This window comes from Hemiscyllium ocellatum, chromosome 25, assembly GCF_020745735.1.
Source record: "Hemiscyllium ocellatum isolate sHemOce1 chromosome 25, sHemOce1.pat.X.cur, whole genome shotgun sequence".
NCBI lineage: Eukaryota > Metazoa > Chordata > Chondrichthyes > Orectolobiformes > Hemiscylliidae > Hemiscyllium > Hemiscyllium ocellatum.
The window spans coordinates 35,209,361-35,221,818 of NC_083425.1; the positions used below are offsets into that span (position 1 = coordinate 35,209,361).

Here is a 12,458-nt window from a genome sequence, read left to right on the forward strand (position 1 = left end):
ATGACTCCTGGTTCGTAGTCACACTGCTGCTAAGAGCTGCTTCTGAGTTTTTTCAAGCTCCAGTCTCCCTAGCTGCATTGAACAAATACTTCTCCAGGGGTTCCATGACCCCAAACCTCAGTGATATGGAGCTAATGGCAACATTTTAGTTGTGATGGTGCCAACTCTACTTTAGGCTCTCCCCACCAACCTATCCCCACTCACTGACCACTGAACTGGCCTATTTTACACCACTGTTCTGAGTCAGAATCAAGTGTATTCTATGCCTTAAATATTACAACCTCTAGTTAAACCAATTATCATTTCCACAAGCACAAAGTCAGTTTCTCAAAACACACAGAGACAAAAGAATCTTCCAAAATATAGATTTCCTTACAGTTGGCATGCTGCATGACTGATGACTGATTTGTGGGATGGTGTATTGAGTACAAGAGTTGGCAGGTCATGTTACAATTGCATAAGACTTTGGCTTGGCTACATTTGGAATACTGCGTACGGTTCTGGTCGCCACATTACCAAAAGGATGTGGATACTTTGGACAGGGTGCAGAGGAGGTTCACCAGGATTTTGCCTGGCATGGAGGGTGCTAGCTATGAGGAGAGGTTGAGTAGATTTGGATTATTTTCATTGGAAAAAGGAGGTTGAGGGGGGACCTGTTTGAGGCCTACAAAATCATGAGAGCTGTAGATAGGATGGATAGCAAGAAACTTTTTCCCAGAGTGTGGAACTCAATTACTAGGGGTCATAAATTCAAAGTGAGAGGGGGAAAGTTTAAGGGAGATATGTGTAGAAATTTCTTCACACAGAGGGTTGTGGATACCTGGAGTGCATTGCCAGCGGAGGTATAGGGGTGGGAACACTAGCATCATTTATGATGTATCTAGACAGATACATGAAAGGGCAGGGAGCAAAGGGATACAGATCCTTAGAAAATAGGCTGCAGGTTTAGATAGAGGATATGGATCGGCGCAGGCTTGGAGGACTGAAGGGCCTGTTCATGTGCTGTAATGATCTTTGTTCTTTGTTCTGGGTAGTTGTAGGAGGAATGTCATATTACCAAATCTATCCAAGCTGAGTGGGCAAATGTAATCATTAGCACTAGCCTTTGAAACATCTGCAAGCAGTTGGTCATTTAGCGAGAAATGATGTTTGACACAGGGTGGAGAGCAACTAGACAAGCCGGGAAGACTCTGCTCTATAGAACATCTGGCATAACATGATAGCCTAGCTAGGTGAGTGTTATGGCTAGCAGTAACTGTGGCACTGGTTCAAAACTGAACTCAATTTGTGAGTAGTGAGAGAGCCAGGCATGTGATTCACTTGCAACCAAGAGCTACAGAAACGGATGTCATCCAGACTGTGAGCCAGTTTTCAGGTGTAATACAAAACCAGTCAGGGAGGGGATATACAGAGAGAGAGAGAGAGAGAGAGAGAGAGAGAGAGAGAGGATGATCAACGATAGGGAGATATACAGAGAGAAAGCAATAAAAAGCTCGGAGAGAAGTGTGAAATGGAAAAGGAGAGAAAAGACGGAAGGACTAAGAAAAGGGAAGTGAAGGGAACAGAAACAGAGGAATGAAATGGTGATAAAAAGAAGTGTAAAAAGAGGGAAAGATTAAAAGTAAGAGAGAATGAGAAGGGAGAGATCAAGAGTGAAAAGACGTGAAAGAAAGAATAAAAACAGAAATAAGAGTAGGAGAGAAGGTGAGGGAGAAACGAGATAAAGGATGAGAATAGAAAGAGAGACAGCGAGAAGGAAGAAGTGAAGCTATGCCAACCTTATACAGCTATACAGTTCATCAACAAAACATAACCTGTCACTTCCTTACCTCGATGTGAGGGGCAACATATCCAACTGTTTCTAGTTTCCGTGTTATTTCATCCATTGGGAATCCTTGAAATGTGACTGGGCTGTTCTCTGTCGTTCCATATGCCCCCTGGTAAAAAGAAAGTCACTATTATTCAGAGTTTAGCGGAATCATTTTTCTATTTATGAAACTGTAAGGAATGATAGAGATAGTAACTGGTAGGGGTGGGAAGGAGGGTGTGTGTGACACTATTGACTAAAGAATGGCATGTTGGAACAGTGATTAGCACTGCTGCCTCTCAGCACCAGGCACCTGGGTTCAGCTCCAGCTTCAGGCAACTGTCTATGTGGAGTTTGCATATTCTCCCCATGTCTATGTGGGTTTCCTCTCGGTGGTCCAGTTTCTTCACAATCCAAAAAATGTGCAGATTTGGTGGATTGGCCATGCTAAATTGCCCATAGTTTGTAGGCCAGGTGGATTAACCATGGGAAATACAGGATTACAGGTTAGGGGGGTTGAGTCTGGCTGTGATACTCTTCAGAGGTGTAGTGTGGATTTAATAGACCAAATGGTCTGCTTCCATACTGTAGGGATTCAATAAGATAATACAGTTCTAAATACGATAAAATCAATTTGGTTTATTAGGATGCTTTCACAGGGCTTCAAATAAGAATAATGAACAAATTTGCCAGCAAATTTCAAATGTGTCTAACAAAGGCACAACGACAAGAACAAAAGAATTGAGCTTCCTAGTATAGACTTTTAATAAAACATAGCGTCAAGAGTACAAGAGGATTTGAAGTTAGGTCTTGCAGCTAAAACACATTTCTTTGAATTTTCCCTCAGGGTATTATTAGTTCAGTCCTTTTTCTTAGAGCAGCTGGGTCAGGATCTATTACATTAATAATGTTCTCATCTCACTATGTGACACCTCATTTGTCAATTGTTCCAACATGTCTCATCATACGCTTGACTGAGAGCAGGGACAAATAACAGCATGAACTCAAAGGTTTACTTTGGCAAGTGAAGTGAACTTTTGGCTTTGCTTGATTGACATCCATAAAAGATTAAAATATTTATCTTTCTATGATCTCTATATTCAATGTGTCAATGTTTATTTAGACAAGAAGTGTGAAATGTTTAAAACCACTATATCAATACTTTGATGGTAGGTCTGATTGATATTTTAATGGGGTTGCAGGAAGAGCAGTCTTTTCTTTCAAAGAACATACCTTTCTCGGCTGGACCACTGTTGCCATTGTTATTGTATGGTCCATTGGTTTTATACATAGTGGATACACTGGCCTTTTACCAGCACTTAACCTGGTCATCAAGAACTGTCAATGTGACATTGGTCACCTCACTTTCTCTGCTTCCCCCTCGCCCATTCCAACTTATCTCCCCCTGAACTAACTGCACTCCATGAACTCAGATCCAACCCTGCTGACAAGGGTGATGCAACATGCTATCGTCAGATGTATTATGTTCTATATTGTGGAGGCTCTCAGACATCTCTTCTTCTCTCCTCCTGGATCATTACCCCATCATGGAAAACCAGGCTACTGTGTCAGCAATAATGACTAAACTCATTTCATCAGGTGATCTCTCTGTAACTGTCTCCAAATTTATAGTTTCCAAAACATCTCTGGCTCCTCCCTTCTCTTTCTTGACATCTCTGTTTCCATTTCTGGGGATAGCCTGGCCACTAATATCCACACCGGTCCACTCTTCTACCTCTCTCAACATCTCCCCATGCTCCCAAGCTACCTTCCCCCTGTAATTGCTGAAGGGAAAACACCTGTCCATTTACTTCCTCCCTTCTTGTCTATTCATTGTTTACAATGTGGTCTGCTCTACATAAAGTCATAGAGTCATATAGCACAGAAACAGAACGGTCCAACTCTTCTGCGCTGACTAGACATCCCAATCTGACTTTGCCCCATTTGCCAGTACTTGGCCCATATCTCTCTAAGCCCTTTCTATTCTTACACCCATCCAGATGCCTCTGATTGGGCATCCGCTTTTCAGGACACCTACATTCTTTCCACAAAAACCTGGAGCTTCCAGTTTCTTGCTATGTCTACACACTATTGTGTTCCCCGGCCAACATCAGGCTTCTCCAGTGCTCCAGCAAAGTTCAGTGCAAGCTGAAAGAACAACCTCATTTTCCGCATGAGAAACCTGCAGCCTTTTGGACTCAATATCGAGTTTAATAATTTTAGGGCCTGAGTATCTTCTCTCATGTTCTTACCCCAACCCCCTCACATGAGGCCTTGTCATTGCTTGGACTGTTACCACATACGACCCATTGTCAGCCACTAACAGTCCCCATTATCAGCTACTCATTCTTGCAAACTGACTTTTGTCCATCCCTTTTCTACCCAACTGTTTCTATCTCTTTTTGGGCTCCATTGTTTACCTTTCTCCCCATCCCCCACCCCTTCTTTAGCATATACTGTACACCAACCTTCTCTGAGCTAAAAGAAGGGTCACTGGACCTGACCTGTTACCTTTGCTTTTTCTACACAGATGCTGTCAGAACTGCTGATTTATTTCTGTTATTGGTCCCAGTTTTCTTTCCTCCACTGTTGTTCACTTTGTCCTCAGCTGTCTGGGCCCTAAACTCTGAAATTCTCCTTAAACCTTTTACCTCTCTACTGTCTCCTGCTTTGACATGTTCCTTACAAATTAATTCTTTGGCCAGAGTTTGGTCATCTATCCTAATATCTCTCTATGTTGCTCAGTCTCCAATTTTGTTTGATATCATGCCCCATGAAGTCTCTGGTTGATATATTACATCTATATGTATAAATAAAAGTTGTTGTTGAGAGTTGTTTCCAGCTCCGGTCTCCCTGTTATAGGAAGAATATTATTAAGCTGTACAGCATTGAGAAGAGTTTTACCAGGATGTTGCCAGGAATGAAGGGTTTGAATTATAAGGAGAGGCTGCAAAGTCGTAGAGTCATTGACATATACAGCATTGAAACAGACCCTTCGGTCCAACTCGTCCATGCCAACCAGATATCCCAACTTAATTTAGTCCCATTTGCCAGCAACTGGCCCATATCCTTCTAAACTCTTCCTATTCATATGCCCATCCAGATATCTTTTAAATTTTGTAACTGTACCAGCCTCTACCACTTCCTCTGGTAGCTTATTCCATACACGCACCACCCTCTGGGTGAAAAAGTTGCCCCTTAGGTCCCTTTTATATTTTTTCCCCTCTCACCCTAAACCTCTGCCCTCTAGTTCTGGACTCCCCAACCCAAGGAAAATCCTTCTCTATTTATCCTATCCATTTTATAAACCTCTATGACGTCACCCCTCAGCCTTTGACCCTCCAGGAAAAACAGCCCAGCCTATTCAGCCTCTCCCTATGGCTCAAAACTTCCAACCCTGGCAACATTCTTTTAAATCTTTTCTGAACCCTTTAAAGTTTCACAACATCCTTCCAAAAGGCAGGAGACCAATATTCCAAATTTGCCTAACCAACGTCATGTACAGCTGCAACATGACCTCCCAACTCCTATACTCAGTGCTCTGACCAATAAAGGAAAGCCTTCTTCACTGACCTATCTACCTGCGACTCCACTTTCAAGGAGCTATGAACCTGCACTCTAAGGTCTCTTTGTTCAACAACACTCCACAGGACCTTACCATTAAGTGTATAAGTCCTGCTCTGATTTGCTTTTCCAAAATGCAGCACCTCACATTTATCTAAATTAAACTCCATCTGCCACTCCTCAGCCCATTGGCCCATCTGATCAAGATCTTGTTATACTCTGAAGTAATCTTCTTCACTGTCCACTACACTCCCAATTTTGGTGTCATCCACAAATTTACTAACTATACCTCCTATGCTCATATCCAAATTATTTCTACAAATGACAAAAAGTATTGGACCCAGCAGCAATCCTTGCAGCACCCACTGGTCACAGGCCTCCAGTCTGAGAAACAACCCTCCACCAGCACCCTCAGTCTTCTACCTTCGAGCCAGTTCTGTATCCAAATGCCTAGTTCTCCCTGTATTCCATGAGATCTAATCTTGCTAACCATCCTCCCATGGGGAACCTTGTTGAATGCCTTACTGAAGTCCATATAGATCACGTCCATTGCCCTGCTCTCATCAATCCTCGTTGTTACTTTTTCAAAAGACTCAATTAAGTTGTGAGACATGATTTCCCATGCACAAGCCATGTTGACTATCCCTAATCAGTCCTTACCTTTAATAATACATGTAAATCCTGTCCCTCAGGATTCCCTTCAACAACATGTCCAATACTGACATCAGGCTCACCAGTCTATAGATCCCTGGCTTGTCCTTACTACCTTTCTTAACTAATGGTACCATGTTAGTCGACCTCCAGTATTCTGGCACCTCCCCTGTGACTATCAATGACACAAATATCGCAGCAGGGGGTCCAGCAATCATTTCCCTAGCTTTCCACAGAGTTCTAGGCTACACCTGATCAGGTCCTGGGGATTTATCCACCTTAATGCATTTCAAGACATCCAGCATTTCCTCCTCTGTAATATGGACATTTTTCAAGATGTCACCATCTATTTTCCCACTTTCTATATCTTCCATGTCCTTTTCTACAGTAAAGACCAATGCAAAGCACAGGTAGACAACCCTTTATCCAAAATTCTGAAATCCAAAAAGCTCTGAAATCTGAAGGTTTTTTGTCATTTTTTTTCTCATTAACAAGGTTGTTTGGCTAGCAAACAGTTAGCCTAACTCCACACCCACTCAATGTGTGTTGCTCAGATGAGACGGGTGGGTGTGAAGTTGTGTTGGTGTGTGGTCCAGCACTGCTAGGTCTCAATTCTGTCCCAGGGCCTGTTATACTCACAATGTCTGCTTTTCGGTAAGATTTTAAAAAATTTTACCACCAAACTGTCACTTATTCTGAAATTTGAAAAATTCTGAATTCCGAAAACCAGCTGATCCTGAGAATTTTGGATAAAGGTTGTGCACCTGTATTCATTTGGTATCTCCCCATCTCGTGCGGCTCTACACATAGGCTGCTTTGTTGATCTTGAGGGGCCCTATTCACTCCCTAGTTCCCCTTTTGTCCTTAATGTATTAAAACCTTTTGAATTCTCTTTAATCCTACTTGCCAAAACTATCTCATGTCTCCTTTTTGCACTCCTGATTTCCCTCTTATGTATACTCCTATTGCCTTTATACTCTTCAAAGGATTCTCTTGATCTCTCCTGTCTATAACTGACATATGCTTCCTTCTTTTTCTCAACCAAAGCCTCAATTTCTCTTGTCATCCAGCATTCCCTACACCTACTAGCCTTTCCTTTCAGCCTGACAGGAATATGCTGTCTCTGGACTCTCATTATCTCATTTCTGAAGGCTTCCCATACTCCAGCCATCCCTTTATCTGCGAACATCTGCCTCCAATCTGCTTTTGAGACTCATTGTCTGATACCGTCAAGATGAGCCTTCCTCCAGTTAAGCAATTCATCTGTTAGATCTGATCTATCCTTTTCCCACACTACTTTAAAACTAATAGAATTATGGTCGCTAGCCTCAAAATGCTCCCCCACTGACACCTCAATCACTTGCCCTACCTTATTTTCCAAGAGTAGGTCAAATGTTGCACCTTCTCTACTAGGTGCATTCACATACTGACTCAGAAAATTTCCTTGTGCACACCTCTTCAAAAATCCCTCTCTATCTAAACCCTTAAAACTATGGCAGTTCCAGTCTATGTTTGGAAAGTTAAAATTGCCTACCATAATCACCCTATAATTCTTACAGATAACTGAGATCTCCTTACAAATTTGTTTCTCAATTTCCCTCTGACTATTAGGGGGTCTATAATACAATCTCAATAAGGTGACCATCCATTTCATATTTCTCAGTTCTACCAAAATAACTTCCCTGGATGTATTTCCCGGAATATCTTCCCTAAGTACAGCTGTAACACTATTCTTTATCAAAAACACCACTCCCCGTCCTCTCTTGCCTCCCTTTCTATCCTTCCTATAGTATTCGTATCCTGGAATATTTAGCTCCCAGTACTATCCATCCCTGAGCCATGTTTCTGTAATTGCTATGATATCCCATGCCCTGAGTTTCTAACCATGACCTAAGTTCATCTGCCTTTCCTGTTAGGCTCTTGCAATGAAATAAATGCAGTTTAATTCATCAGTCTTATCTTGTTCTCTGCTTTGTCCCTGCCTGCCCTGACTGTTTGACTTGCTTCTTTTCTCAACTGTACCAGTCTCAGATTGATCTCTTTCCTCAGTAAGTCCTTGACTCAGTAAGTCCCCCACCGCCCCCCAACCCCCGGCAACCTTTTAAATCTTCCCAAGCAGCTCTAGCAAATCTCCCTCCCAGTATATTAGTCCCCTTTCAATTCAGGTGCAATACAACCTTCTTGTACAGGTCACTTCTACCCCAGATGAGATTCCAATGATCCAAAAATGTGAATCCTTCTCCCATACACCAGCTCCTCAGCCATGTATTCATCTGCTTTGCCCTCCTATTGCTACCCTCACTAGCCTGTAGCACCGGGAGTAATCCACATTTTACTACCCTCGAGGACTTCTTTTTAAAATTCCTGTCTAACATTTATATTCTCCCTTCAGAATCTCATCCTTTTCCCTTCTGAAGTCATTGTTTTCCATGTGTACAATGACCTCCTGTTGGTCCCTTTCGCTTTTGAGAATATTCTGCATCCTCTCTGAGACATCCTTGATCCTGGCACCAGGGAGGCAACACACCATTCTGATTTTTTGCTGCTGAGAATTTCAGAAACGTCTGTCTGTGTCTCTGACTAGAGAGTCCCCTAACACAACCAATCGCTTCGAACCCGACGTACCCCTCAATACTTTAGAGCCTGTATTGATACTAGAAACTTAGCTGTTCCTGCTACATTCCCCTGAAAGTACATCACCCCCTACATTTTCCAAGAGAGCATGCTTGTTTGAAGTAGGAGTCACAGAAGACTCCTTTACTACCTATCTACCTCTCCTACCTTTGTTGGAGATACCTGACTGTATCTGTGGCTTTTTTCCCTTCCTATAACTGCCATCCATTACACCCCTTAGCTCTTGTAAGTTTCTCATTGCCTCTAACTGTTGCTCTAACTGATTCATTCGATCTAACAGGATTCGCAATTAATGACATTTATTGCAGATATAATCCTCAGCAACCCGTAAACTCTCTCGAAACTCCCCACATCCGACAAAAAGGGCATATCACTCTGCTAAAGGTCATTTTGCTCTTTCCAATCTACAGACCCAGAAAATAGCACCGTCTTATTGCTCTACAAAACAATGTTCAAGGCTAACTTAGTACTTCTGGCTTATATTTTTTTTAAATTTAATCAAGAGACAGATCCCAATAAAAACATATAATCAAGAAAGAAACCATTCTATTCACTATTGTAGATTTACAGTAAGGTTACACGTAAAACCATCCAGTTGTCTGTTTCTGTGCTGCACCCTCACCCAAGTTACTCCAAGATCAGTTGTGAATTTTGCTGTTTGTGAATTTTTCCTGGACACATTCTGATATCCAGTGATACCTGAATTCAAACAGCAAAGGCAGTAACTGCGCAGATTCATAGTTGTGTCAGTTAGCAGTGTGGGTTTCTTTTTCTCTCTCCTTTACAGACCATGTGCTGGTTGCCTTTGTCTGTCTTTCTTCCTTTTAAAAGTGCTGTTGTTTTGACTTTTTTTTCTCCAAAATTCCAAAACAATTGCAACAGCATATAAAACAGTAATTGCTGCTCCTGGAATTTGAGGAAATCACCTCCAACACCTAAAATACCTCAAAAAAAGAGCACCTGTTACAGCTTCAAATTTTTCCTGTCCTCCATCTTGGCATTTTTCACCACAGTGTAGGAGGTTGAGAAATAACCGTATAGAGATTTATAAAATAATGAGAGGTATAGGTAAGATGAATGGCAAGTGTCTTTCCCTTCGGGTGGGATATTTCAAGACTATGGGGCAGATTTTTAAGTTGAAAGGACCAAAGAATTTTTTAAAAAGGGGCAGTTTTTTTTTCCACAGAGAATGGTTGATGTGTGGAATGAACTTCCAAAGGAAGTGATGGATTTGGGTACAGTTACAATGGTTAAAAGACATTTGGATAAGTACATGGATAAGAAATGTTTGGAGGGATGTGGGCCAAGCACAGGCAGGTGGGCCTAGTTTAATTTGGGATTATGAGAGGAAATTCCATAAGTAGTATCTGTGCAAAGACAGCCAACAGTGGAGTGATGAAAATCCAGACATGCAAGCTGCCAGAACTGTAAGTCCATAACAGGTCTCAGGGGGATGGAGGTTTCACAAAGATGGGGACAACGGAGAGATTTTAAAGCAAGGACAAAATGTTTAAACTCAAGATGTTGCTGGACTGGGAGGCATTGTAAGTTCACAAGCACATGGCCAAGAATGAATGAAATCTAGTGTGACTTACAACACAGGCAGCAGAATTTTCAATGAGCTCAAGATCTTCTGAATACCAAGTAACACACTATAAATGCCTGTGGTGAGATCACACAGGCAGCAGGCACAGGATCCACACTCCATTACTTCTACCATACAATGGGATGTAAAGTCAATTTCAACAAACAGCCACTGGTGGCTGTAATCTGATCCCCAATGCCACCACCATCAGCCCAGAGTCTGCAAAAATTCTCATCAAATCCAAGCACTCCGATTCACAGGGATCATGTAGAAATCCGCTTCCAAAGATAACATTCCATCACATTACTCACATTACAGAAAAATACAGATTCAAAGCTCAACATTCTAACAGAACAACACGCTACATTCCCATCCTATCATACTGGCTCAGTTGTATCTGGTATTCATCCTTTATTCTCCTACTTCTATGAAAGATCCAACTAATTGTATTAAGTCACAGATTGAACTGAAATTGAAGAATATGAACAGGGCATAGGTCTATCTGTGAAGTTGCAAAGTAAGTTTGACTTCTACCTTTGTATGTCACTTGTTTTTGCTTTAGTTTCTCGGAAACGTTAAGCAGGTACCTTGAAATGTGATGTTAGAAGTGTGAAGCTGAGATTGGGTGAATTTTCAGTGAAGTAAGAGAGTAACTTACTGTAATAACTTACAGCAAGGAACAATTAAAACCAGAGTCTATAAAATTAAAGTGCTGGGTGAGTCAGAATGGCTGTGAATTTTCCTTTCCTTGCTCCTGTGGAATTGAAAGGAGATTTGCGGAAGACAATGAAATAGCTAAAAAAGTTTCCAAACAGACTGAAAAAATAAGAGTAGCAATCCTGTCATCAGCATTGGAGAAAAAATGCTACATGTCTAAACCTCACAGAGGAGTAAAACTGTAAATAAGAGAGATATTGAAGGCTTTGAAGACATACCTTAGACTCATTTAATATTATTTATGAATGGCATGTTTTAGCATCAGCAAGAAAGGGAGACTACTTATTAATGTATGATGGCACTGACACTTCTGACTTAATTCTGGGAGCTTGAATAAATGAAAAACAGAAAAGGTGGTAATTGTAAAAAAGCAGAAGAGAAAATAGGATAAGTAGAAAGAGTAAGAAGGAAAATATGTAACTGGAGATGCCTGAAGCTGAGCACGTAAGTCATGCACTGACAGGGAAAGGATTTTGCCGCGAAACCTGAAAACATGAGAGTTATACAAGAGATGCAAAGGCCAACAGATCTCATCAGAGTTACAGTTGCCCAATTCAAAAGAGATCCTGCTGTAAGAGCATGTTTGCTTAGAAAAGAGAAACCTACTCTCAAGAAAGCTATTGACCTGTGCAGAAACTCTGAGATTGTCAATCAAGAACTACAGCATATCAATGGAAGAACAGTTGAGGCTTTGCATTTTGCTTGTAGATATTCCAGGCCAAACAAAAACATATTGGGAAAAAGGAAGAAGCATTTGCAAAAATGCCATCTGAAAGATCAAAGCCAGAATATAGGGCATAGCTATTGTGAAGGACATCTCAACAGAGAAAATGGAGCATGGCCTACCCGAGAAGGCAGTGTTCTGTAAATGCAAGAATGTGAATCATATTGAAGGCAAGTGTTTAGGTAGAAAAAAGCAAAGCAGGTCTACTAAGAAGACTGCTGGACAGATGTCTGATGACATTACTGATGGATCACTCTACACCATATAACTGGTTGGAATTGTCAGTTCTAAAGGTGATAAATGGTTCGTGATTGATTGAATGATGGCTGCAAGGACAGCACCAAATAAAAGTGAGATTGGTGCATTATGCAACAGCATGAGTATCATTGAACTGTGCAATGCAGTTCAAGGTAGTGACTCAAAAATTAAATCTTCAAAGGTAAAGTTGAGGTTATATGATCAAACAATACACATAGCAAGAGAACAAGTGAAGCTGCAATGGGAAGAAAGATGTGCTTGAATTCCAGATCATAGACATGAAGCAAAATCCACTTGACTCGGCTGAAGCAAGTCTAAAGATTGCACCAAAAGAGATTTGCAGTCTTTCAGAGGACACTAAGTCATTAACTTCTGAGCTGATCCTAGAAGATTGCAACGACATTGCTATCGCCTTTGAAAGTCTGCCTGGTGGATATCAAACGAACGGAAATGTGAGATCAAATCAGCAGCTGTCCAAAAGAATTCCAGTTGCCATTAAGATCAGCCTGAATGAACAT

General features: G+C 41.4%; 1 protein-coding gene across 2 annotated transcripts in view; it reads right to left on the minus strand.

The window, feature by feature from the left end:
* acsf2 (acyl-CoA synthetase family member 2) overlaps window positions 1-12,458 on the minus strand; it is a 175,970-nt gene that overhangs the window by 13,390 nt on the left and 150,122 nt on the right. For both annotated transcript variants that reach the window (XM_060844207.1, XM_060844208.1), the window contains exon 11: window positions 1,830-1,937. In XM_060844207.1, the coding sequence (XP_060700190.1) occupies window positions 1,830-1,937 (108 nt within the window). The remainder of the gene's footprint in view (window positions 1-1,829; window positions 1,938-12,458) is intronic.